Below are 27,067 nucleotides of genomic sequence, written 5' to 3' on the forward strand. Positions count from 1 at the left end.
CCCAGTTTAAGTCTCTGTTTATAATAGGGACCTATGGGAGAAAGTGGAAAAACTTTGAGTCTCTGGATCACCTGATCTTAGATAGAGGTCTTAGATGCCTTATGCTCCAGTTTACAGTGCTATTGATTTACACCTACAAAACAGAGGATGTTTGGTCATTCCGCAGCCACCATTAGCAGCAGAGTGCCTCTATAGAAGACAACCATTCCTCCTTTCTGCATTTCAGAGAATTTTAATGAATGATTGTTAGTCTAATTCTGGCTTTAATGATCTGAGTGCTAGCCATAATCCATTTGAAATGGGACAAGCTTTATTGCCTGACTTTTTAACAAATGTGTCTGATCCAGCATTTCAGCCAGTATGGGCAGATACAATATCTCTATGTGTAGTTTAGTGTGATAGATGTCCTCAATAACCCTGATACTGCTTTCGAGCCATTCAAAAAAATGCTCCCTGTCTGTTTCCTCTTCTTTGTAGTGAACGTAATAGACGTGGACAATTGACTGCATGCTTGGGGGCCATTGTGATTTGTCTTTTTGATTTGGCTTTATCTTCATTGTTTTCGTATCCGTCTCACCTGTGTGCATTGATCTGAATGCACAAATGACACCTTATTCACAGATTCACCGCTGGGCAGCATTAGTTTCACTGGTGCTTTCCCTCATTTTAAGAGTGTGGCAGAATAATGCAAAAGCATGTGTTTTATCTTGTGCCATTTCAGATTGATACCATTACATTTCTAGGTATTCTTGTAACACACTGTCTATCCAAATGTGTAAAAATGTACACAGATCAGGCTTAACATTATGACCACCTTCCTAATATTGTGTTGGTCCCCTTTTGCTGCCAAAACAGCCCTGACCCGTCGAGGCATGGACTTTAGTAGACCCCTGAAGGTGTGCTGTGGTATCTGGCACCAAATCCTGTAAGTCCTGCAAGTTGCAAGGTGGGGCCTCCATAGATCAGACTTGTTCAGCACATCCCACAGATGCTCGATTGGATTGAGATCTGGGGAATTTGGAGGCCAAGTCAACACCTCAAACTCGTTGTTGTGCTCCTCAAACCATTCCTGAACCATTTTTGCTTTGGCAGTGTGCATTATCCTGCTGAAAGAGGCCACAGCCACCAGGGAATACCATTTCCATGAAAGGGTGTACATGGTCTGCAACAATGCTTAGGTAGGTGGTACGTGTCAAAGTAACATCCACATGGATGGCAGGACTCAAGGTTTCCCAGCAGAACATTGCCCAAAGCATCACACTGCCTCCGCCGGCTTGCTTTCTTCCCATAGTGCATCCTGGTGCCATGTGTTCCCACATTATGTAAAAGAAAACATGATTCATTAGACCAGGCCACCTTCTTCCATTGCTCCGTGGTCCAGTTCTGATGCTCACGTCCCCACTGTTAGCACAGGGGTCGGTGGACAGGGCTCAGCATGGGGACCCTGCCTGGTCTGCGGCTATGCAGCCCCATATGCAACAAACTCCGATGCACTGTGTATTCTGACACCTTTCTATCAGAACCAGCATTAACAGCATTAACAATTTGAGCTACAGTAGCTCATCTGTTGGATTGGACAGCACGGGCCAGCCTTCGCTCCCCACGTGCATCAATGAGCCTTGGCCGCCCATGACCCTGTCGCGGTTCACCACTGTTCCTTCCTTGGACCACTTTTGATAGATACTGACCACCTCACAAGAGCTGCAGTTTTAGAGATGCTCTGACCCAGTCATCTAGCCGTCACAATTTAGCCCTTGTCAAACTCTGGCACTTTCCCATTTTTCCTGCTTCTAACACATCAACTTTGAGAACTAAATGTTGCTGCCTAATATATCCCACCCACTAACAGGTGCCGTGATGAAGAGATAATCAATGTTATTCACTTCACCTGTCAATGGTCATAATGTTATGCCTGATCAGTGTACATTTTTACACATTTAGATAGACAGTGACATACAATGTTTGACATGATTTAAAATGCAAATGTTTTTTGTGTATATACTACATTGAAATGTTTACAAATGCTCTGACGTGAGGGAAGCACTGAACAAGTTCAGTAAAATATATTTAGTCAGGTAAACAAAAATGTATCATGTAGTAATGTCTAAAATCGGTTTTACTCTACATAAAGTTACACCACTAAAAGTAATTTTACCAGTTAAACAGTAAAAATGGTAACATGCAATTATTTTCTTTTAAAATTTATCAAATAATTATTCACATGTATAAAGATGGACCTTCAAAGAACTTGTTATATGTAAAATTTATAAATGAAATCCAGAACTAAGGTAAGTAGTCACTTGTACTTTTTGTGTAAATTAATTTAATTATCATCAAATGTCTGCAATTATGGATTATTGAAGTCAAACACTTGAATATAAATAAATTGAGATGTGTTTTCTTAATCAACAGAATGCAACCATTATAAAATTAAAATACTAAATGCGTTAAATGCATTTAATAAATAGATGCTGTTAAAATATGAATCCAATTTATTATTAATACATTAAAATAAACCTGTAAATGAACTTATAGTGTTGTACATCAATAAGGTTTGTACAGCTTTAAAGTTGTACATACATTGTTCACATTTTAGATACTGTGTACCTGTTACTGTTTAACATTTAATGTCCAAAGATGATGAAGATAGGCAAGGCAGTTCCAAATAGCAGTGAGGTTTATTAAATAAAGACAAACAGATATCCAAAAGTGTTAAAACACAATGCGACAGCGTGCATAGCACAAACAATACTGGACAACGAACAGAAGGAAATGAGGAACTTAAATACACAAAGATAATGAAATCAAAAACTAACAGGTGTGATCTTTAAATGCGCGATCATTAAAAGCTGTTTTGGTGAGCTATCTATTCTAGTGTGTACTGTACTAGAAAATTCCCCTCAGTACTACAAATAATATTTCATTTCTCTTTTAATGTTGTTTTTTTTTTCTCTCTCTCTCTCTCTTTCTTTTAGTTTTCCCTTTCGAGAAAACATAAAACATGCATAAGTGTTGTTTTAACAGAAATTGCTGGAGGAGGTCGCCAGTAAAGCAATATTTAAAATTCACCTTGCAGTTCAGAGAAAAAAACATCTGCCCCTATATCACTGTGGACTTGTCTGACCTCCTGGAAATGCCTGTATATTTTAGAATTTAATGTGAATGAGGCCTGTGAGACATGTAGCATGTACCCCTGAGGATGCATATTTTATTCATATGTCATATGAAAATAGTGCTTTTCTATGGTGTCTAGGGCCCGGTGATGCTTTCTGTGGCATGGCCCATTTCTGCCACAGGCTTATGTTGTGTTTCACCTTGTATGAATTTAGAATTATCTTTGTAGGGTAATGACAACACGTCTCTGTAAGTTTTGTCAATGTCTAGCTCTGGGAACCTGTAGAGTTGAAATCCATCAGCTCTGACATGGTTAAAGTCGTCGTGCTTATGAAAACTGTCAGAATTTGAAATATGGTGTAAACTCTGGTAATCTAGAATGGTAATTAAATTTTTTTTCCAAGAAATTACTTTGATCAAACTATTTGTAAAATAAGTGTTTTTTGAGGTGTGTATGAGGATGGAGGATGTCTGTTTTCATTAGCTGCAAACTTGTTCTTTTGGACTTGTTGTTGGCCCGATGCAAGACGACTGACAGCTAGTTACATGCCTTCTAACTAAGGTAACTGACAAGGTCATGTCAGAAGTGATGACAGGTAAGCGAGACAACGCTGTGAGATGTCTCTCTTCTCATTCCCTGCTCGTTGATTCTGTACATTCCCTCGTCTTCACCCCCTGTGAAGACAAAAGAAAATGAGAATAAGCACTGAGCGCAAAGACATCTGTATTCTTTTATTATTATTATTTGCTGTGCCGTTGCAGTTTAGTTTTGTTGTGTTTAATTAGTGCAGATACAATATCTATTTCTTACAATTACCAGCATTACACAGAGAAGAAAAAAAAAAAAACTCATATTCTTAATGAGTATATTTGTCTTGTTTACCAGTAAAAATGTCTAAATATCCATAAAACAAGATGAATTTACTTGAGAAGCAAAACTGTGTAAGATGATATGGCTTGTTTTCAGAGAACAGCAGATATTTGCACTTCTTTTAAGCATAAACAAGTGGGAAAACAATCTTTTTTTTTTTTTTTTTGACAAAATACACATTCCAGATACATTCTCTGAAAATAAGCCTTAATATCGTACAAAGTTTTGATAATCAGGTTTGTTTTTTATCCAGAATAAAGAAGAAATATGGTCAGTAATAATATGATTTAATATGATTTATTGTCATATTAGATTTAGATTCCTTGCAAATATGATTTTCTGACAATATTATCTACATGTGCACATAGAAAGTGGTGTAAAGTTAGTATTTTAGATCTAAAATAAATATAGAATTTTAATGCATCATTGATATTAGACTGTGAATTAGGCAATTGGTTTAAAATCAAATATGACAGATATATCGATTTTTGGCTGTTTCCCGCTCCCAGTGCAGCAGATAATTTTAACTCGATGTACAGTGTGCTCTGTCCAGACAATTTGCTGTTGGTCTAACAGCTTGTGACATCCATGATGTGCCCATGGTATATTAGGGGTTGTAATGGAGAGGACACCATCCATGCTGGAGGATTCTTGTGGGAGTAAGGCCAAGAAACTTCTGGCATCTTCTGATAGGTGCCATTACTCTTGCTTTTCCCTGCATGCTCTCTCAGCTGCCCCAAGCAGTACCTGGGCTTTCCACCACTGGGGGTGACATGATCTACTCAGCCTGTCTATACCTATTCCAGGGAAACATAAATGCTGTTTTGACGGGTTTCATAAATATTGATAAGATAAATCCAGAAACACAAGGTGTTTGCTATCCACTGGCCATAGTTCAGCGAGTAACAGTGTTGGTCCTTACTTAAATCAAATAGAATGAGGCTACGAACAAACTAATGTGTTTATGGTCCTGTTGTGAATCCAGCTGAAATGTACTCTGCACTTATGTAAGACTTAACTACAAATAAAATGTTTAAAAATGTTTTCTAAAATTCTAGTTTAAAACATGTAACAAATTCTTAGAAATGTAGGTAATTTTAGACTTGGCTCAAAAAATGCACATCATGTCATTGACCCATTAGGTGCAGGTTTAGAGCGGGAGCAGAACATGCGAAGAAGCATCTTTTCCACTTTCACGGTAACATCAATCACAGAGGAAAAGCCAAAGATGGTGCATTCCCCTCTACTTTAATTGATGGCTCTGTTGGGTAGTCGAAAGGCGTTAAATTACTGATGTTTCTAGTGATTGAACGTCAGCTGTCAGTCTGTGAGCAAAGAGCCAAAGGCACGGGTGTAGGAGGAGTGGAGAGGAGATGAGGGTTAGCGCTGTCCTGAGAGTTTGACAACCCATATCATTGCCGGGGTCAGAGAGTAAATGAAGCTCCGGTGCGGATCGCTCCTCTTGAACGGCGGCCTGGAATAATGAAAGTTTTGTGGAGCACTGAAGATTAATGTTGAGAGACAACAGCATATCATTTCCACCTTCTCACATTCTGTGAGGCCTATTTAAAAGTGAAAGCAGACAAAATCATTCATGTCCCTTCATTCCTATAAAACATTGAGAACAGAAAAATTCGGTTCTGCAAATGATATAAAAAGACTGGGGGGAGCGCAAATGCTCAAAGTGAATGTGCAAAATGTGTTGCAAAATCCTCCGCGGCGCCATTTTCGACGAAACGTGTGTCGAATCGTAATGTTTAGTAGTTGCAAAGTTATTTCCCTCTATCAGAGCAAATTTCTCCCCACCTCTAAATGACTATTTTAAGTGTGACTATCAAAGGCTTCTCCAGCTCCCTTCGCTCTGCCTGGTGCCGACAGCAGATATTTCTCTCTGTAATTTTTTAAAGGCAACCTATTTCAGGGACTCAGTTTGACTGGATAATGGTCCTGCGTGCAGTCTGGAATTTCTGAGCAGTTTGGAGTTTTGTCATTATCGATTGGGCTGTTTTGAGTTTGATGGCGTTGTCTGTTAAAGGGATAGTTAAATTTGATGGTACACTGAGACACTGGCTTCTCTTTTATGAATTTGAACCAACCAAGTCATCACCGTTAATGACCTTTTTTAGCAGCAACAGTCAAACTGTGAGCTTATACATCCCTCCCTGAGAGTGTTCTGTGTCTGTGTAGAGAGTAATGTGTGTCCAACTGGCACAAAACACTGGCTAATAACAACCATGGAAGCAGAGAGTTTAATGTGCTTTTAAAGTCTGGGATATCTGTGGTTTTATTTAAAGAAATGACTTGTTTTCTGCAAGATACATTAAATTGATCAAATGTTACAGTAAAGACTTTTATGTTGTTAAATAAAATAATATAATATAAAATAAACACTGTTCTTTTAAAATGTATCATGGTTTCCACGCTTGCCATCACATGATATATATTATAACACACACACACACACACACACACACATATACATATAAAAAAATTCTTGAAAAATTATTTTTAATAATATTTAAATAAAGATAATTTTACTAGGACATCACTTTTGGCCACTGATGTATTATATTTATTTTTAATGAGCTGAATAACTGGGAATCTTCAAAGATGTTAATGGACAATAAAGTTCAAAATGTTCAAAAACTCTTTGTAGCCAATAGGGCTGCATCTAATGATTATTTTGATAATCAGTTAATCTTTCAATTATTTTGTTAATATCAATATTGATTAATCAGATGAAAACAAAAATGATTACTTATTTATAAAAAAATATATTAATTTTACTTAAAAGAAGAATAAATTTAAAGTCATTATTCACAAAATGTTGTCCACCGTATCTCCAAACATGTGGAATATAGTGAATATCTGTGTAGGCTCTGTGCAGTAAACCATCATGTGTAAAAAGGGGTTCAAATTTTAATTGCTTACTCTTTGGAAGTAGAATCACTAAAATCACTAAATTAAAAATGATAATAAAGAACAACAAAAGCACAGTAAACTAGTAAGAGGCACAGGAACACAAACTTGTGTGAACATATTACATTTATACTTCTTTACAATAGTCTATTTACTGTTACTGCTCTCATAAATAACAGAATTACTTGTGTTACATTTAGAATTTATATGTAAAGTTGGTTACATTTTATATTGATGGTCCACTTTAGACATTCTACTAACAGTTAAGTAACTTTGCAGCTACATGTCAACCAACTCTCATTAGAGTATTAGTAGTAACTGTAGTAAAATGTTAGTAGACTGTTATGGCGCTATTCCACTGCATGGTACAGCTCGGTACGTACCGACACTAAATGTGACGTGTAAACACTGCAGATCACTGGTCAGAGAGAATCGTCACTACCAGCATCATTGGATTTGAAACACCAACCAAACCAGATTTCAATAGTCAGTAACAGCCACCACAGTATCATTTGTTCGCAAAACGACTTGCTTTAATTGACTGTCGCACTCAACTTGAAAAAAGATTGTGGTCAGTAAATGAGGTGCAGACTCGTTGGTAGACGAGGCCAATAAGGCGGCGCAACTATAACGATCAGTCTATAAAATCCCACCCACTTTAAAGTGGTACTAACTGCAATGGAAAAGCAAACCGACAGTAAAGCGAGCTGAGCCGAGACAAATAGTACCATTAGATGTTAGGGTTTGGGTTAGTAGAATAAGTTGATATGCAGTTGCAAAATTACTTTTAATCAGTAGAATGTCTGTTGGGGGACCATTGTGCTCCATTTGTTTGATGTGCTGAAGTCTATGAAGTTTAACAGAGAACCACTTGACGTCAGTACAAGCCCATTTGCAAAATGAAATTATTTACATGACTGTCTAGCATTTACAGATAATGCAAGTTATTCATCTGAAACGATTAAACAGCACACAAACGCATTCTTCAAAGCATGTGACAGGGCAAGCCACATTAAACTATGTGCTTTTGTTTGAAGCGCTGAACATTCTCATTTTTTGGGACTACTTGGTTTTTGCACTTTTTCTCCACTATTTTCCAGATGTGTTTTGTCCATAGAAATGCTTGTTCACTGTTGTAAAGTGACATGACTGGATGTTTTAAATGCATAATAAACAAATTAACCAATTAAGTAAAAGTTAACCAAAAAGTGAAAGTGACATGTAGCCAAGTATGGGGTCCCGTGCTTGGAATTTGTGCTCTGCATTTCACCCATTCAAGTGCACACACACAGTAGTGAACACACACCCGGATCAGTGGGCAACCATTTTTGTTGTGCCACCTGGGGAGTGATTGGGGGTTAGGTGCCTTGCTCAAGGGCACTTCAGTTGTGTGTAATGAGAGTGGAAGAGAGCGCTGTTCATTCACTTCCCGACCTACATTTCCTGCCGGTACTGAAACTCGAACCCGTGACCTTACAAGTCCGACTGTGTGGGCCATTAGTTGTTGCAGCTCTAGTGTGCAGAAAAATGAATGTGTCTACACAGAAATTGAATTTCAATAATAAACTCACATTGAGTAATTATATTTAAATATGTGTATGTTTCTCTGTTTCTCATGTCTCTTCAGTAACAGACATGGCGTATAGGAAAGTGCGTGCTGGCCACGGTTCTCTCCGTGTGCGGGATCTGGAGAGTGAGGAGCTTCACACAGCTTCCCTGGAACTGGAATGGGACATGGAGAAGGAGCTGGAAGAACCGGGCCTGGACCGCTTCCAGCTGGAGTGTGTGGAGCATCAACCAGTGAGCAGCTCTTCTGGCGGGGGCATGGACCCAGACTTGGAACCAATTCAACCCTCTGTCTCCCCTCACGGACGTTTTGAGCGTCTCCAGGAGGACCCTAATTACGTTTCTCGTTTCAGCCGGGCGGTACCCAAGGGCCAGAGATGGAATGGGACCTGCCTGGCCAAATACCTGCTAGCAGGGGTGGGTGTGTTTGCTCTGGGGCTGCTCGTTGGACGATATGCATTCAGCAGGGAGCAAGTGAAGGTAGAGCCAAGTGCAGACACAGACGTGTTGGAGAAGATTGTTCAGGGAATCACAGCAGAGAAGATACAAGCACTGCAGAGGTAAATGTTTCATCCTCTCCATCTATTGTACACTCACTGAGCTTTTTCAGAATGAAAGTGGAAATATACAGTGGATCTTTTGCAGTAATAAATGAATAAAGGAAAATAGGTTTTGCAGAAAGGTTTTGCACCATAGTTTGCCAAAAATGTCTGCTCTAATGGTTTGTACTCAGAGGAAGACAGTGACAACAGATTTTCCATTATGTCAACGTTATAATATATGAACATATGAGGGTGTTTCTTTGACTATGGGCAGTTTCAACACTGTGGTGAAATGAAACTTATATTAAACATATCTAATTTGCCTACTAATTTCCAACAGTGAATACAGTATACTTGCTTCACAAGACAATTCTGTTTTTTTCCTTAACCATCATCATTATCATCATCATCATCATCTAAAGTAAAAAGTAGACCAGCAATAATTAAATAAATAAATAATACTAATTAAGACTAATTTAAATCAAAATCATCACAGACACAATTACTGGTCATAATTAGTGTTTTTTTTTTTCACAAAATATTACATTAAACATTTTAAGTTTTATAATATATTCATTTAATGCACCACTAGCTCTGAACACACACACACACACACCATATATACAATACGTGTGCATTATTGGCTGATAAGAGAAGGTATGTCAGGGAGCTGAATACTATAAAGTTGTACAGGGGGATCGAGATCTTTTAATAGACAGGTGAGGTGAGGAATCAGACTGAAACTTCAAGGGCGTTCCAGCCTGTGAGGAGAAGTGAACCATACTGAGGAAGCAGATGCAGGGACAGTGTTTCCTGGGACAGGCTCTTTGGGACCTTCATCTTTGAAAAAGCAGTCCTACAGCCAAAGTTGTGCACAGCTTATTCCCATAGTGACAAAGCTGCCTTGTTCACTCTGAGCCCAGCTGTGTAGTCTCTGACAGGCAGACTAAAGTCGCAAGCAGGTACTGATGTTAAAATTAAATGCAGACAAACCTCAAGCGATAACACATTGTTTTTGGAGCACGGATCATGGCGAGCATGTATATTCGTGTCAAAAAAGATAACTCGGTTTCCTCTGAACCAAAACCGCCTGACTCCTGAAACAGGCTTTGCGGTAGTGTCAATTTATAATTTATTTTGTCACATTTATATTTCAGACTGCAGCGCCAACAGCTCATCTCAGATCCTTTTTCGAGCAGGGAAGAGCAGGCGATATTACAATGCGCCGAGGCTGCAAATGCGAGAAGTCTAAACATTTTGATGGCTTTATTTACCTCACATTCATGCAGCCTCTTAATATTCACACTGAAGCTTGAGGAAATAAGAATATGTGTGAGGATAATTTAATTATTTACTATTTAGATGAAGCAGAAATTGTTTCAGTCGACTGTGGAAACCATCCCTATAAGAGAAAGCTCTGTGGTGTGCAGAGATTAAAGAAGATGGGATCGCTAGTTGAATTAAACTCCAAATCTCACTGTAAATCTCTTTGTCCCTCATGTTAAGCTGAGGTCTCCCTTCAGACTGTCTGAGATGGAGCCCTGGAAAAACTTTTGAAGACCTTTGCTAACTGCTTCAATACACATTCTAATAAGCTCATTGGGGGGAAAAAAATCAGGACACGTGTATCTGTGTGTGTATATATATATATACGTGTGTATATATGTGTGTGTGTGTGTGTGTGTGTGTGTGTGTGTGTGTGTATGTGTGTGTGTGTGTGTGTGACCCATGCTGACAAAATTAGTTGCAATGAGCAAATTTTCAAAAATGAGTTAACTGTAAATCAGTTGTTGGAATCTGACAAAAAATGACTGAGCTACACCTGTTTGAAGTCGATAGAGTCAGCAAAGTCAATTTTGATAAAAATCGAGTGAACGTTTTCTGAAGGTTCCAAAACAAAATCACCTAGCAACCATACCTTAAAATCCCTGGTAATACCATCATATTTAAAATATATATTCAACTTTTTTCCATGATTCCACAATTGTTTGATTAACATTATTGAAACAGACAGCCTATAGCTATATTAAGACCTACTCTACCACATGGATCTAATATATTATTACACATCAGATGCTTTTCCCCAACAGTTAACCAAATGTTAACTTAAAGGGTTAGTTCATCCAAAAATTAAAATCATGTCATTTATTACTCACCCTCATGTTGTTCTACACTCGTAAGACCTTCGTTCATCTTCGGAACACATATTAAGATATTTTTGATGAAATCCGATGGCTCAGTGAGGCCTCCATTGCCAGCCATGTCATTGAACTTATCAAGATCCAGAAAGCTACTAAAGACATATTGAAAACAGTTCATGTGAGTACAGTGGTTCTACCTTAATATTATAAAGTGACGAGAATACTTTTTGTGCAACAAAATAGTGACTTTTCAACAATATCTAGTGATGGGCGATTTCCAAACGCTGCTTTGAAGCTTTACGAATCTTTTGTTTCGAATCACTTTTGTTTTGATCCGAACCACTGATTTGAAACAAACGATTCATAAAGCTTCGAAGCAGTGTTTTGAAATTGGCCGTCACTAGATAATGTTGAAAAGTCGTTTTGTTTTTTTGCCGCACAAAAAGTATTCTCGTCGCTTTAAAATATTATGGTAGAACCCTTTTACTCACATGAACTGTTTTAAATATGTCTTTAGTACCTTTCTGGATCTTTTATAAAAAATCTCTTAATTTGTGTTCCGAAGATTAACGAAGGTCTCACGGGTGTAGAACGACATGAGGGTGAGTAATAAATGACATCATTTTAATTTTTGGGTGAACCCTTTAAGACATAACAGATAATGTTTGCGTGAATACTTGCCAAGACAGATTTTTTGAAATACTGTTATTCTGTGTATATCGGGATCGCGCGCTGTCTGAGGTGTCTTTGTGCGCACGCTTCGGATGTCAGTCAGCGCAAGTAAGATCTTTTTGTTTACATCAGCATAAGTTTAGTTCACATTTCATTGGTTCAGATTCGAGAATTCGCTATGAATATTCACAAAGTTGGAATGTTGCGCTTTAAAACGATACCAAACTTGTCGAGAAATGGGCAGAGGAAAAATGCCATTTTTCATGGTCAAAGGAAAAGTACTCCTCTCAGAAAACGTACAAATAAAGATAATTTTAGATGTTTTATTGCTATTTGGAGCATTGGGATCACTAGACGAGGGCTTCATGAACTCATTTTTGTAAAAACCTAAATTTTGACCAAAATGTACATTTTTCACTTGTTTTGCCTGTAGCTCGAAATTAGCTAGTGCGCATTCCGATTTGTTTTGCCAGCACGGGTCATATGAATATATATTTTATTTAAAAAAAAAATCTGAGCACTTCAACCAGCATCTGTATAGAATCACTCTAAGGTGAAAAAATATTTCATATCTTTTTACATTTATTATATTGACAGTACATTATAGTTTATCAATTGTCAGGCAAATAAACTTACTATTATTTGTGATAAATTTGTGTAAATTCCATTTGCAAATCACCACCTATAATTGAATGTCAACATGTTTCATTTTCAAGATTGACAATTCTATTATTGTGTGACAAAAGTATGAATAATTACATGTTTGCTGTTGAATAATGATCGCATGTAAAGTGGGAATGTAATAAGACTACATGCAGATATTTGTCAGAACTTCAGACTGCAGTTGCATATCCTAAGATTCAGCGACGCTATAGTCTTTTTGATGTGCCACCCTATGATTTTTTATTATTGTCCCCATCTGGCCACCCCATAAAACATTTTCTGGAGGTGCCACTAGGAGACACATTCTAACTGCTACAGCCATTGTGCTGGTGCTGAAAATCATCCCTTTTAAGTAACATTCAATCATGATGAAGCAGAAATTCTGTACTCATGCCATTTGTTTTCCCAAAAAAATATATGCTCTGCCAAAGCCTCCATTTTCTTTTGGCTTGTGACCATGTTTATTTCTTCGATTCTGGCATAATTTACACATCAAAGGTGAGTGCGGGGGAAGAACAGTTCCAGTAAAACGAGATTAGCCTAAAATCCCATGAAGAAGAAGTGTGTTTCCCACTGTTCACGTCTCTCTAATGGTGCTCTTTATCTCCTGTTGACACTCACTCTTAATTACTGGAAGTAATTCGTATCGTACACATTCTTATCCAGGACTGTTTAGATATAGGGTACTAGATGTAGGTCAGATTTAGGACCATGCCATAGAGGAAGTCCAGCTGAGTCTCTGTGAAGACAGTGATGCAGCTTTCATCTCGGGTCGAGATTCATCATTTTCAATTTTCATTTCAGTCATTAGGGGTAAAAGCACAGTAATTAGACAGGCAGAGCATTGTAGGTAAAGATGCTGGGCCTGTCCCAATATCCACACTTGCGGTCTTTGCAATTGACCACTGGTCTACTTACATGAAAGAAATTTTGGCACTGAGCTTTGGCATTTTTTCCCGACCTGGGACAGGCTTGCACACATACTTTCTGCCCACTCTCAAGTGGCCAAGACAAAGTGTGAGGACTGGGACAGGCCCAAAGACTTGTTTGTTGTTACATTCTGATGCATTAGTAAATAAACTTGAATTATACATGATGCAGATGGACTTTTTTTTTTTTTCATTTGTGTAATGACTTTAGTAATATATAAAAGAAAATGATTTATCCAGTCCATAAAGTGATTTTCCCCCCACATATTTTAATCACTTGCCTTGTATTTATTTGTACTGTAGTTTCTATGTAGGAGTTAGCACATTTTACTCTTGTTGGAGGACTGTGGAAAACCTAATACAGGCACTAGAGAATCAAATCTGTTTTGGGTCTCAGCCCAATTGAATTTATATGTGCAATCATCCATTAATCAATGCAACTTAAGTCATATTAGCATTGCTGGTGGGGTGCCAGTCATTAATGAAACAGAACAAAGGGCTGCTTTTAGAAATCATTATATCCATCTAAAATGTGGAATAGACACTCATAAAAACTAAGGTTGAGGTCATGAGGGCATGTTAAAAGGATGTTTCGCATCTTAATGAAATTTAAACAGAAACTTTGAGAAGCTGTGATTGTGAACTAAACCAGAGCCATAGAGAGAGAGAGAGAGAGTTGCGACAACAGAAGTTCAAAATGCTTGATCGTCACGTGATTTGAGTAGACTTCAGATAGTTCCAGGAAGTGCTTCGAAAAGATAGGGTTAGAGAGACAGAACCATGATTTTTGGTAATTTGTAGTCAATAAATGCATCGGTTTACAATATTTATGTAATACACCGACATGTGAATGTAGTTACAGCAATGTTGTTTTTAAAAGATAAAAACCTGCTGATATTTGAGGATTAGTGTTGTCAACCAGCGTTGCCTGCCTTGTTAACAGATTTCTGGCTAACGTTACCTTGGTTAAAGACTGTGTTGCAGTTGTTGTGAGGTATTTTTATGTTTTTAAACTTGTATGTTAGTTAAGGGCAATTACGTCATGTTAACTATGGTTTCACAAGGACATGAGACCTGCAGGTGACAGGTGATTGTCTTAAAAAACCCATTGCAAACAAGTGAAATGTAAAATTTAATTAAGTGAAATTTAATTAATCTTAATGTTTACAATTCTTATGCACCCCATTCACTTATTACTATATAAATTCATACACAATATATTCAATAGTATATATTACTATTTCAATCATGACAATTCTCTGAAGTTTTAGCATATTATTGAATATGGCAATGTTAATATATTTGGTCTTGGCGGACTAGATCTGCTACGCTGCTGCTGCTGCTGTTGATTATTGCTGCTGTAGAGCAAGCATGGACTTGCTACTGCAAATAGATACACAGACATGCTGCTGGGAGCATGTAAGATATGCTGCTGCTGCTGCTTCATAAATAGACACGCATAAATTCCGTAACAGATCTAGGCCGGTGGAGCTGGAGGGTTTCACAGGAACTCTGATTCACAGGACTAGCTTGATGTAAACACTGAACTGTTTAAAAGTTGAGCAAGCAATCTCATTGGCTGCAAGATCAGCAGAGACCAATCAACTTGTGTCATGCAGTAATGATGTGATTATGTGCAGACTGCATGTAAAGGACCTATCAGCCTGTGCCCTCTAGAGTTTCATGACTGAACTAGATATAGTACTAGATATTGCTTTTGGTATTTCTGAGTATGCTACCCATGTGCCTTTTTTGTAATTGTGATTAAAAAAAAAAGTTTTATAATATCACTTTATCTCTTAAAATATAATACACACAGACACATGTATAGCCACAAGTAAATACCACAACTAATCATAACCTCCAGCCTCCACAGAGCAGTTATCACCTTTCCTCCATATGATAAAATTCTCCCCTCAGAATGATTTTCATAAAGTGAGATAAACTGCCCTCATCTGTAAGGAAAATATGGAATACCTCTCATTCTGGAAACCTCGAGAAATAACGCATACTATAACACCCATGACATTATGATTGAATGCTTTTGAATAAATAGCGCTGCACACCGTCTTGGGAATATTGCGCCCAACTTTAAGAATTGCTGTCGCCTGCATTACTTCTGTCGGGAAACACCATGGGAATTGAATAATGATACAATTGGGTGTCAACATGTCCCATTCTCGAGACAGAACAATGCTATTATTGTGTGACAGAAGTATCAATAATTGCATGTTTGCTGTTGCGAATGATTGCGTGTAAAGAGGAAATGCAATAAGGGAACACAGAGATATAGCCGGTGTGGATTTGTCACAAGCGTTGTGTGTGTGTGTATCAGGCTGGATGATTGTGCTGCAACATTATCTTGTTTATATAAGAGTATGTCTTTGTTTCCCTTGCAGTTTGCTGACTCTGCAACAGGCCTTTCTCTGAAGGCTAAGTCCCATCATTACGATATGTATGCAGCGGCTGAACAAAATTGATATTCCCTGAGGAGGAAATCAATATTAATAACTGTGCGCTACAACAGCCATCTAATAAGTAGCACTGTAACCTCTTCCCATTGTCACTTCCCGGAAAATAGGATGCTGGTCTCCCCGTGTTAAAGGTGGAGTTAAACTCAAATGGACAGCTGAATTATGCTTCGTAGTTGTGGCTTTCACTTGTTTTCACCTAGCAGGTTTGATCCTTTTCTAAGTGTAGTCAGCTGTGAAATAACAGTGGTCTACAACGTTCTCTTGTCTTGGTCCTTCTGGGTGCTTTCTGCCTCTTTTACAAACCTCTTAAAGGCAAAGAAGAAAAATCTCATCTTGATGACTGTTCAGGATTTCTTGACATCTTCCTGGTTTTTATCCGTCAAGGCGCAACGATTGATTTACCAAAGTATGTATACTTGTTTGATTTTAAGGTTGGGTTAAGGGTTGAAATGTTGTTCCAGGTCCAAAACTCAAACCTGATTATTTCATAGGTCCTTACTGCTGCTCAAGAACTGCCCACTTAGAGTGTAAGAGACCATTTGACATTAATATTTATGTCTATCTGTCATTCTTCATTTAATTCCTACATGTAATACAAAATACATTTGGGCTGACCAGAAAGGCCTGATCTTTAAATCTTGTTAAACACATATTGGGATTTACAGTATAAACAATATATGGCATAAGTATGTGCACACACTGTGCCTACACACTCTTTTTGAAGTGAACAGAATGCGTTCAAATCTACACATTTCTTGTAGATTAAATATGCTACTCTCATGAATGGAGTTCACACACAAATTACATTATATCATTATCCAGAAGTTTTAAAAAATATGGTGATGTTCTGGTGTCGTGCGGTTACATTGCGCATCCTGTCCTGATCGCAATGGCCATTAAAGTCATGCGCTAGTATTCAAAGACCACGGTGCCGCTGTCTCTACTTACCATGAGCAAAAAAACACAAATGGCTAAGAACTGAAGCTGAAGTCTGATTATGTCCTAATATTAGTACAAATTAAGCTTATATCTTTCTTGCTTCTAGCTATATTTTCAGCATTTGGGGATGGAGGGGGATGAATTGAAATGGTGGTGTGTCAATTCAGTCAATCGGTTAAAGATACCTGAAAATATGTGTAGACACTCCAATTCTTTCCAGTAGAGATGGTTAATTCTGTTTGATTACGTCGGATTATTCGCACAGAAGTCTACACAGAATCTTGATTTAAACGGAAAAACATAACTTTATTTCATAGACATTGAAAACAATGCAATATACAGCCACTAACCTTGCAAACTTGCTCAAAATGCTCATTATATGAGCCCATTTTCTTCTTAGCACAATAAGTAAACTTGGGGTGTGCATGACTAGTCAAATATTCGGGTACTCGTTTTGCGATAAGTTATTCAAATAGTAAAAATACTACTCAAATTGCTTTACTCAGAAGTTGTGTGAAGCCAGCCAATCAGAAGTGGCAATTTTTCAGTCAGTGCTTGTACCCCTGTCCCCCCCCCAGACAGTGCTGATGGTGTGAGTTCTGGGGACTGTTAACCACAGCAACAGAAAGCTTTTTCATTTTTAACACTAATCAAAAAAGTATATTTGATGGGCAGAAACAACATGGCTGAATGTTCTACGTGAATAGGAAAAATCATTTTTGTGAGGGATGAAGCATTTGGACCAATTTGTAAAATTGCTCTGAAAGAATCAAAATCTTTTTCAGTCACAATACACAAATAACCTGAGAAAACAGAAATGATTGGTTAGCGGCTTTCTGCACTTATTAAATTAGATAATAAGCCCACCCTCTCACATTTCCTCACATCTCTGGCACTACAGTGCAGTTGATTTCCTTCATATCTTGATGGCTGGCAGCCTGGCAGGGGAACAGCTATTTTAAGTAATGAACTTTTTAAAATTTTCATGTCTGGAGCAGCAGTGCGAATGAGCCTCAGCATGTGGCCTAAACCAAAGCGTTTCTAGCCCCCTCCAAAAAACGTTTAAAGTTAATTTTTGTGACATGGAGTGTGTGAGGAGGTGTAATAAAGCATTGTGGGCCATCAGAAGTCACAGACACTCTCAACCACCCTCTGCTTGTAAGGCGCATGACATTTAACACTGATTTATCAGAGGATTACCAAAGTGACTCTCTACAGGTCGTGGGAGTTATTAAGGAGGAAGGTGACACACAGGCTCCAAATGGATGCCACATGCAGGCAAATATCCCATAATTCATGCTGGCCTCCACAAGTTCTGCACCCACAGTGACCCTGACAGAGTGCAACTGCTTCATTATCATGCTACATAAATGTAAATTAGTGAAGTCTGAGAGGGAAATTCACTAAAAAGTTGCCTCTATATTGTATCTGTTAAAGGCCCTGAAATGCTAACTACCAAGTTGTCATTTATTTCAGCACAAACACGCCACCTGTATGTAAATTAGGCTCATTATAGATTGTGTGCTATTCACAACACTCAGTTCTATTTGCAACTGATTTTTTTTTTTTTTTAAATGTATTTATAATAATAATAATAATAAAAGTTAAAATTTAAAAGTTTTAAAAATAAAAGTTTACCAAATTACCGTGTGTCAGCAAGAAGTTGAAACAAATGGAAACATATCGCACAACTACGGGTGTGATATTGCGTTTATACAACAGTTCGACAGCACAAGTGTGTAATCTCAAGTTGACAGTTTAACAGATCGCCTGAGCGAGTAATACCTGCATCTAGCTGATATTCTTCAGATCAATCTTATATTCATAATCACAAAATCAGTTTGAATGTCCGCTGAGGAAAGCTATATCTTTTATCTTTGTCCTTTTAACATTTAAGACATTCCCATGACAGTGCTAGTCAATGCATTTGTCAGTTGTATCTCGTAAGATGTTTAAAGTAAAAACAACGTCCTTGTTTCAGTCCATTTCAATATAAAAGTCTTTGTGACTGACTGACTCATTCATAAAGAAGTCTTTGCCGCCATCTCATGGCATATTAATGTAACTTTCACTGAAGTCGAAATCACTAATGGACTTTTTCTCAATACCAAAAAATACAGCATGTTATTTATATAAAATATTATTTATTGAACACTAATATTTAAATTAATAACAATAGCCATTATAACAGTATAAGAAGTAAAATAGGAAATAAACACATGAAGACAGTTCAGTCAAACATACAAAAGCAGCGCTCTAGTTAGTACAGGATTTCATTCAATGTAAATACCAAATCTATTAGCTCTGGAACAAGTAATAGATTAATAAGACCAAAGATTGCCCGTTTGATATACCTAAAACGAATTATACCCCATGTTTAAACACTATATGCATAATAGCCAGCGGCAAATTCCCGATGGACTGGCCAATATGAAGCTGTTCTCTGAGCGCTGAACGGTCGCTGACGGCCTAGAGCTCACATCTCCAAAAGCGTCTAAACAAATTTTCAAATAGGCACTATGTTTACATATAAATTGCATGTTTGAGGTCTAAACAACTATATTCTTGCCTAAAAAAAAACTCTTATTCTGTTACAAAATAACAGTAATATCTATAAAAATGTGTTGGGTTTGCTCGTCCGCCATGACACTCGCTGTGACAATGCTGACAGCGGAGTGATTCAAACGGTGAAACAGTTCCCATGACGATATTGGTTGAATATTGCATGGCTGGAAAGACCTCTCAGCCAATCAGATTCGAGAAATAGAAAGAACTGTTGTAGAAACACATATAATAATGTATATATGCACAAAGGAACACTAGGGACAAAACGAAATAATTAACTAGACACAGGTGTAACACATGAGGGCAAATAAAAAACCATGGCAACTAAAAGGAAACATGAACTAACACATACACCTGAACAGGAAACAAGATCACAACTCACACAAAAACACAAACCCAGAACAGACGTTAACATCATGAGATTAATCACATTTATTTTATTGTATTGTCAGAAATATGGTTTTATATTTCTCTTAAAATTTAAACATACAGCAGTACCCTAATACAGGAGAGAAAAAAAAGTTTTTTTTAAAGATTTTTTTTTTTCCACAGTATAAATGATTATTTGTACATGAAAATATATATCTGTCTTTACATTTTAGGAGTGTCTCATGAGGGAATCATCATATTTGGGGGTCCGTGGCATGAAAAAAAGTTATTTGGCTTAAACAATAGGCATGGCAATAACATGGTCATGTGTTCAGTTTGTAGGGAATGCATGAAATGTGCCATTACCTGATTTTCACAGTTTTTAAATGAATCATGTACTAAACCTAAGCAAAAAAAAATTGTTGCTATCTTTAGGTGCGACTCAGTCTTAGTGAATTTCCTCCTGACTGTCAGAACTTATTTGGTGGCAACCCTAGTTTTGTAGGTTTATCAGAATAATTTAAACTGATATTAAAACTGATATATAGAAGCTCTAGACCCGCTATCACCCTAACTAAATATATTTCCTTTTGTGTACCTTCCCCACCCACAAGAACATCTAAGAAACTTTTTTTTTTTTTTTTTTTATCATTTGTTTTTGTGCTTTTCCTGCAGTCAGAAACAGCGATCAGATATGCAGTGTTCTGATAAGGAGAGCCTCCCCAGATCAGCCCGGGGCAATGTCATCACTATACTTACCTCTTTATTTAGCTGTGGCCACAGATCTCTGATAAAGAGAAGTGCACAGGATATAGCACCCAGATAACAGTATAATGTTTTCAACAACATGAAGTTATCTCTTTCCCTTTTACGACCTTCATATCAAATTAATGTCAGTTTGACGCTTGTATCACACAACATGTTTCCCGTCTATTCCAAATTGTTGTTGCAGACTTCAAGTGGAATTTTGACTGTTGGAATGTTTATAAAAATGAACCATTGACATTACTCAGCCGATTATTTGTTATTTGTGTGAATTAAACAGATTTCATATTGAAGCCTTGACCCTCAGGCTTCCGTAAAAACTTCAAAGTGCAATGGAAATGAACTCACTGAGATATCTTTTTTGATCCTGCTGTGATTACACACTTTCGTGGTAATTGCAGTTTGTTTAGTGAGAGCGAATCAATTGTCCTTGACTAAATGTTGATGTTTGTGAGTGGAGGTTTTCAAAAATAACTTTTTGGAATTGCACCAGTTCTCTTGCTGTGAAACATCTGTTTACGCAGGTGTTCGTCTGTGGGTGTGTGAATGTGTGTGTCTGTGTAATGCGAGTTAGGGGTATAAATCTTGGTTGAAGAGTGTAGTATTTGCCAGCGTATGTAATGACAGACCATATCTGAGCACCAGAGAGACATTCTGCCTGGTTCTGCGTCAGTGTTTGTTGAATCAGACATGCAGAACAAGAGCCTTTAGACTCACAAATGCAATTTCCTCGATATGAGGAAACTATGGATTAAACGTACTAAATGTGTGATTTTTTTATGGTGGACAATAAAACAGATGAAAAAAAGCCAGAAGACTTACAACGAAATAGGAGTCACATCTACAGTATAAAATAGATAAAAGGCTTATTTTCAACTGTTTTATTGTCCACCATGTGAAAATCATACATATATGCACTGTAAACCCGAATAAGTTGCCAAAACACAAAATATTTGAGGCAATCAGTTGCCTCAAAATTTTTAAGTTAAGAAATTCAAAATTTAAGTAAGCAGAACTAGCAGATTTTTATTTTGTACTCATACATTTCAAATGTTCTTAACTTGAAATGTTTGAGTACACTGATTCATAAATTTAACTTAAAATTTTCATGTAACCTCAATGTTATTAGTGTAAACATAGCTAGCTATAACAGGCTAATTCAGAAAAGGCTAACTTGCTAATTTGCTAACATGTTAACAATAGCATGGTATAGCGCTTGCTGAATGAGCACATCAATATAAAGCATTTCTCAAACCAAACCGCATGCATCACTTGTCACCATCATGGTAACTCTCCAAAAACCCACATTAACAGAAACTCTTCTAATTTAGCATAACAAAACACTCCTGCTGCATCCCAATTCGCCTACTTATACTACATCCTAAAAGTATGTACTGTTTTTGTGAAGAAAAAGTACATACTTTTGAGTGTGTAGCAGAAGAGTATGCAAGCTTTGGGACATACTACTTCGTCATAATTGCGTCTTTAACGGACGCTCTGTCCCTTAGTTACTTGCATCATGTCACCGTTTAAACTACCCTGTCAATCATCTTGTCACAGTTAAAATCCTCCACATACAATTCAATTTAATTTCCTACCATTTCGGAGAGAAATGTATCACGTTGATCTGCCAGTAATGTACTGTTATATACGGAGAACTCTCCTAGCTCAAGTTTGCATAATGATGCATTTAAAAGTCAATGACCAAACACGTCGGTATAAAAGTTCACAATCCTGTTGTAGATGAAATATAATGTAGATAACATTGAATAAATATTTTTCGTCAGGATAGATACTGATTATTAATCACTCAAACCCCTTTATCTTAACCGCTCTGCTTAACCGTCGGTCTCGCACAGCCATCATGTTTGTAGTTTTTTAACACTTTTTATTCATGTTTGTAGTTCTAATCGAATCCTCGTCCACAGCGCAATGGGTTTGGACAATATTAGCCATTAAGAGTGTGTACGGATCTGCACTTCGGATTCTAACCGGAAAAAGTAGACCATCCGGTTATCTTTGGAATACTCATTTCAACATACTACAAATTGGGACATGCTAATTCTATTTTTGAATACTATTTAGGATGGATAGTATGCAAATTGGGACGCAGCAGCCCTTTTGTGAGCTATGTCCAAAGCATGCTGGGAAATAGAAATCTCAGCCAGTTTCAGTTAAACTTAAGTTCATCTAAATTAAAAGAAATAAGTTCATAAAACTCAAAACAATGAAACAGTTCAGTTTACTTAAAATATATCAGTTCTGTGAACTTGAAAGAAAAAGAAAGTGCTAAATACTCAAAGTTAATTTGACTGAACTAATTTGTTTAATTTAAGTTTGTCCTACTCAAACCAATTCATTATTTTGAGCGTTAGAGTTTACAGTGTGCACAAGATTAGCTTAGTCCTTCACACAACACCGTAACTAATAATCTAACTAAACCTGGTGGCCACAGCATCCTCACATCAAGCAGCACTCACATTTTCTTCAGCACTTATGATGAAAGATGGCAGCGAGCAGGTTGCGTAGTTCTAAGGGGTCACACACCAACTGAGCAACTGCCATTGAGAGGAACATAAATGCTAATGAATAACTTTCTCCAGGTATTATTGAGCTCCTCTGTAAAGTCTGGGGCCTGCAGGGAGCTTGCTTGAGTGTTGTTGACCGGTCTGTTTGTGGACCCGTGTGAGCAGTTGGTTTTAGGCTATTTAAGAGATTCTGTGGGGGAGTTTCTTTCAAAGCCACCTGCAGGACACATCACTTCCACTCAGCTGTCTGCTGCCCCACGGCTCTGACCTTTTGTCTGATGCCTGTCTGTCTTGTCAAGTCGTAACAGTGTTAGAGAACAGGGGCTATGTATGGTTTGACCTGACAGAAACGAAGGCACATACGTATGTGTGTGTGTGTGTGTGTGTGTGTGTGTGTGTGTGTGTGTGTGTGTGTGTTATTTGCCTCCATGAATGACTGTATACCTGGGAGGAGAGACACTGATGTAAAATCTGCAGCTTAATTTTTAATACTCAATACTGTGACGTTTTATACTGAATCAGCAGACCAGACAGACTTTCTTGCTAAATAATATACACAGTGCACCAAATACATAAAGAAAGCAGTTAATTATCTGGATTCAAGCTGGTCACTAGCTGTTTCATCAGCTACCATGTTCCATAAACCAACTTGACCTACTGGATTTTCCACCAGGGAAAAGACAGCTGGGTTTTTCTTTAATTTCACCCTTTTTAATTAAATGGATATGCTATGCTACTTGTTGTCATTTGATTAAAAACTGGCCTTTTTCTTTTATAAACAAATACTTTTAATAGAGCAATTCATTTTACTATGCTGAGTCAGCAGCTCGTCTACAAATTTGCCAAATTCAGGTTCAAATAAAACATGCAGAACATCAAAATGAACAAATAATTGATGGCCTAGATGAACATTTAATTTACCACTGCCACATGAGCACACAATTCAGCAAAAAAAAAAAAAGGTAATAAACCATTAGAAATTATTATTAACAGTGAGAAACAAAAATAACCAAAGAGCTTAGAAACAGATTCTAGTGCATTTCATTAGTCCACATTTTCACTGGATTTGCTGATGTTAATTAAAATGTTTAAAATGCACTAAAAGCACTTAAAAGCTAAACTGTGTGTCTGTTCATCTTAAAATATTTATGTACAATTACAATATTCTAGAGTTATAATTTGACTAGGTACAAACTAAATTTGTGCATAATGGTGTGTGACACTTTAGTATTTTTACAACATTTTAGCAGTTAATGCAGTCAAGCAGTGACTATCCTTTTTACACACATACTTAGCTAGAGGCTACACTGTGACTGCTTAGCATTTTGTTTTTGGTCTTAATGTTTTCAGTTGTCTCCTTGCTTCAGTGGTTTACTTAAAGGGTTAGTTCACCCAAAAATGAAATTTGTTGTCATTTATTACTCACCCTCATGTCGTTCCACACCCGTAAGACCTTCGTTCATCTTCGGAACACAAATTAAGATATTTTGATGAAATCCGAGAGGCTTTTTTATCCTCCGTTGAAAACAACGAAATGAGTAGATTCAGTACTGGCCGACACCTCTTCACGTGAGCAGCACGAGGCATTCGTGTGATGCTGACGCAGGAGCCGGACAATAATGAGCCGGCGTTCGAACGTAAACACGGAAACGCAGCACTGGGCCAACTGCTTAACAGACTGACAGGGAAGAGGAAAAATTGTTGAATAAAGTCGTTATTTTTGTTTTGTTTTTGTGCACAAAAGTATTCCTGTCGCTTCATAACATTAAGGTTGAACCACTGTAGTCACGTCGACGGTTTTAATGATCTCTTTAGTACCTATCTGGACATTGAAACCGTAACGATGGTTATAAAAAAAAAAAACCTCTCGGATTTCATCAAAATATCTTAATTTATGTTCCAAAGACAAATGAAGGTCTTACGGGTGTGGAACGACATGTTAGTGAGTAATTAATGACAGAAATTTCATTTTTGGGTGAACTAACCCTTTAAATCTCAAACGTCATTCTAATGATTTTTCCTCCTGCACCATCAAAACATCACTTTTGTGCCCTATTTTTAATGTATGTCTTGTGCCTCATTCAACTTGTCTCAGAGGATTGCACTTTAATCAAGGTTTTATTGTTTTACTTTTTTGTTTTGGATTATTTATCTGTTTGTTTTTAGACTTTTAATGAATGGAAAAACTGTAAGAGAATATTAAAAATATCCTCATTTTTGTTTTGAAGATGAACAAAAGTCTTATGTGTTTAGAATGACCTGAGGGTGAGTAAACCAAATTTTAAACCCTTTGCAACAACCCTTTAATAACTTTTTGTTTTTCAAATGCATGACAATATCTGAAGATTGCCAAGCCTTTAACAGAATCCTCCATTCTACCATTCTAAGGTAAGAATGTCACAGGAGCACTGTTTGGTGGTCCAAGATAAAGGTCACTACAGTGACATTTATCTTATGAAATCAGTGTCCATTACTTTCCTGAAGTTGACAGCCCTACTCTCATCACCCCATTAAATCCTCACTGGGTGATTGAGAGATGTCTGGTTCAGAAAATGGACACATTGGATTTACAGTTCTCTACTGATTACCCTCTTTGGGATTACAGCTGCCCGGGGGAAACACAGGTTAAAGGTCATCCTAATAGAATCATCACTCCCTGTCCCCAGTGAGTCAGGTTTTTGGTGGTATAGTCTTAATAAGGTGGTCACAAGGTTGCTGAAAAAGAGCAAGATCTTTTTTTTTTTTTTTTATCAACCAAGTTTTCGTTGTGCCACATAGCAGGGCATAGTTGTCCTTACAGAGATGAGAGAAACAAGGGACCGGTGGGCCTTTGCCAGCAACAAACAGATTGTATATCCATTTTTCATTGCTCTTCTATGTCAGCCGAATCGCTGGCTTGTCATATTAACAGTTGCCGAGCCACTGCACCCAGCCAACGTGCTCCAGGCCAACATGCATTTATTACATTCACATGACAACAGTCTGATGGTATTAACAAACTAAAGACTTTTCGCTTTTTTTCTTCATTTCTGATTCACAGATGTTAATCGTCACTGTATTTAGCAATTCTGGTTGATGCGCAATGCGTGTGGGGTGAGAAAAACTGTTTTATTTCCTTGTACTTTAATGAGATTATTTGATTTCCATTATTTTCCAATGGCAGTTGTTTTATATTTCTTTTTTTCCTTATAACTTTAAAAGAGGGAAATATGCAAATCATTTGCACGTGTGAACCTTCCACACTAAAAATGGTCATAGAGGATTTGTTCTGCAGAGAAATCTCAGGTATGCCATAAAAGCTGTTTATTTATCATACAACGATCTCATGGCAGGGTGCGTTTCTTAATCATCTTTATTAAAGTTCTGTGGAGCTGCTGGGCTCTGCTAATTAGATCTCACAAAAATGCAATAATGTAATAATTTTATTTTCTGTTTGCGGGAAAGCGACGTTAAAGGTTTTTATAAGCCAGTCCTCAAGGGCACATTCCGAGGATCTAATTAATGGTTATTTATCCTATATGGATTATATTTATTGTGTGGTATTTTAGTCAGCACAGAAATCTGACTGAACATGTATCACATATGCTGCTTTTAAATAAACATGTTCTCATAAAATATGTTACTTTTGCCCATGTATGCAACATCTCTCGTGCCCCACATTAGGCTTGTGAGCTTAAATTTGAACTGCATTATGTGGTAAACTCACTAGAGGGCACTATGGTGAATCCTGCCAGGGTGTGGAGGATATTTTCTGCTGCTGGCGTCCTTTTTTAAATTGTAGATGTGTGCTAAGCAGGGATATGCTTTTAAGTGATGTAATTCATGTTTTCGGGAGTTGGGATTAACGTCAGTACTATTGGAAAGAAAGAGGTAGATTTAGTGCGTTTGGATCAAATTCTCTTGTATGCTGTTGGAGAATGGAGATTTGGAGAGAGATATTTGGATATCCCCAGAGCCACTACTGTGAAATGCTGCAGGACAGAGTTTGATTGTGTTCAGTACCTGGGAGA

The 27,067-nt window shown here is 37.4% G+C and overlaps 1 protein-coding gene across 2 annotated transcripts in view; it reads left to right on the forward strand.

Moving 5' to 3' along the window:
* LOC127522764 (inactive N-acetylated-alpha-linked acidic dipeptidase-like protein 2) overlaps positions 1 to 27,067 on the forward strand; it is a 317,380-nt gene that overhangs the window by 118,684 nt on the left and 171,629 nt on the right. For both annotated transcript variants that reach the window (XM_051913038.1, XM_051913037.1), the window contains exon 2: positions 8,532 to 9,030. In XM_051913038.1, the coding sequence (XP_051768998.1) occupies positions 8,540 to 9,030 (491 nt within the window). In that variant the 5' untranslated portion in view covers positions 8,532 to 8,539. The remainder of the gene's footprint in view (positions 1 to 8,531; positions 9,031 to 27,067) is intronic.

Source organism: Ctenopharyngodon idella, chromosome 11, assembly GCF_019924925.1.
Source record: "Ctenopharyngodon idella isolate HZGC_01 chromosome 11, HZGC01, whole genome shotgun sequence".
NCBI classification, from domain to species: domain Eukaryota; kingdom Metazoa; phylum Chordata; class Actinopteri; order Cypriniformes; family Xenocyprididae; genus Ctenopharyngodon; species Ctenopharyngodon idella.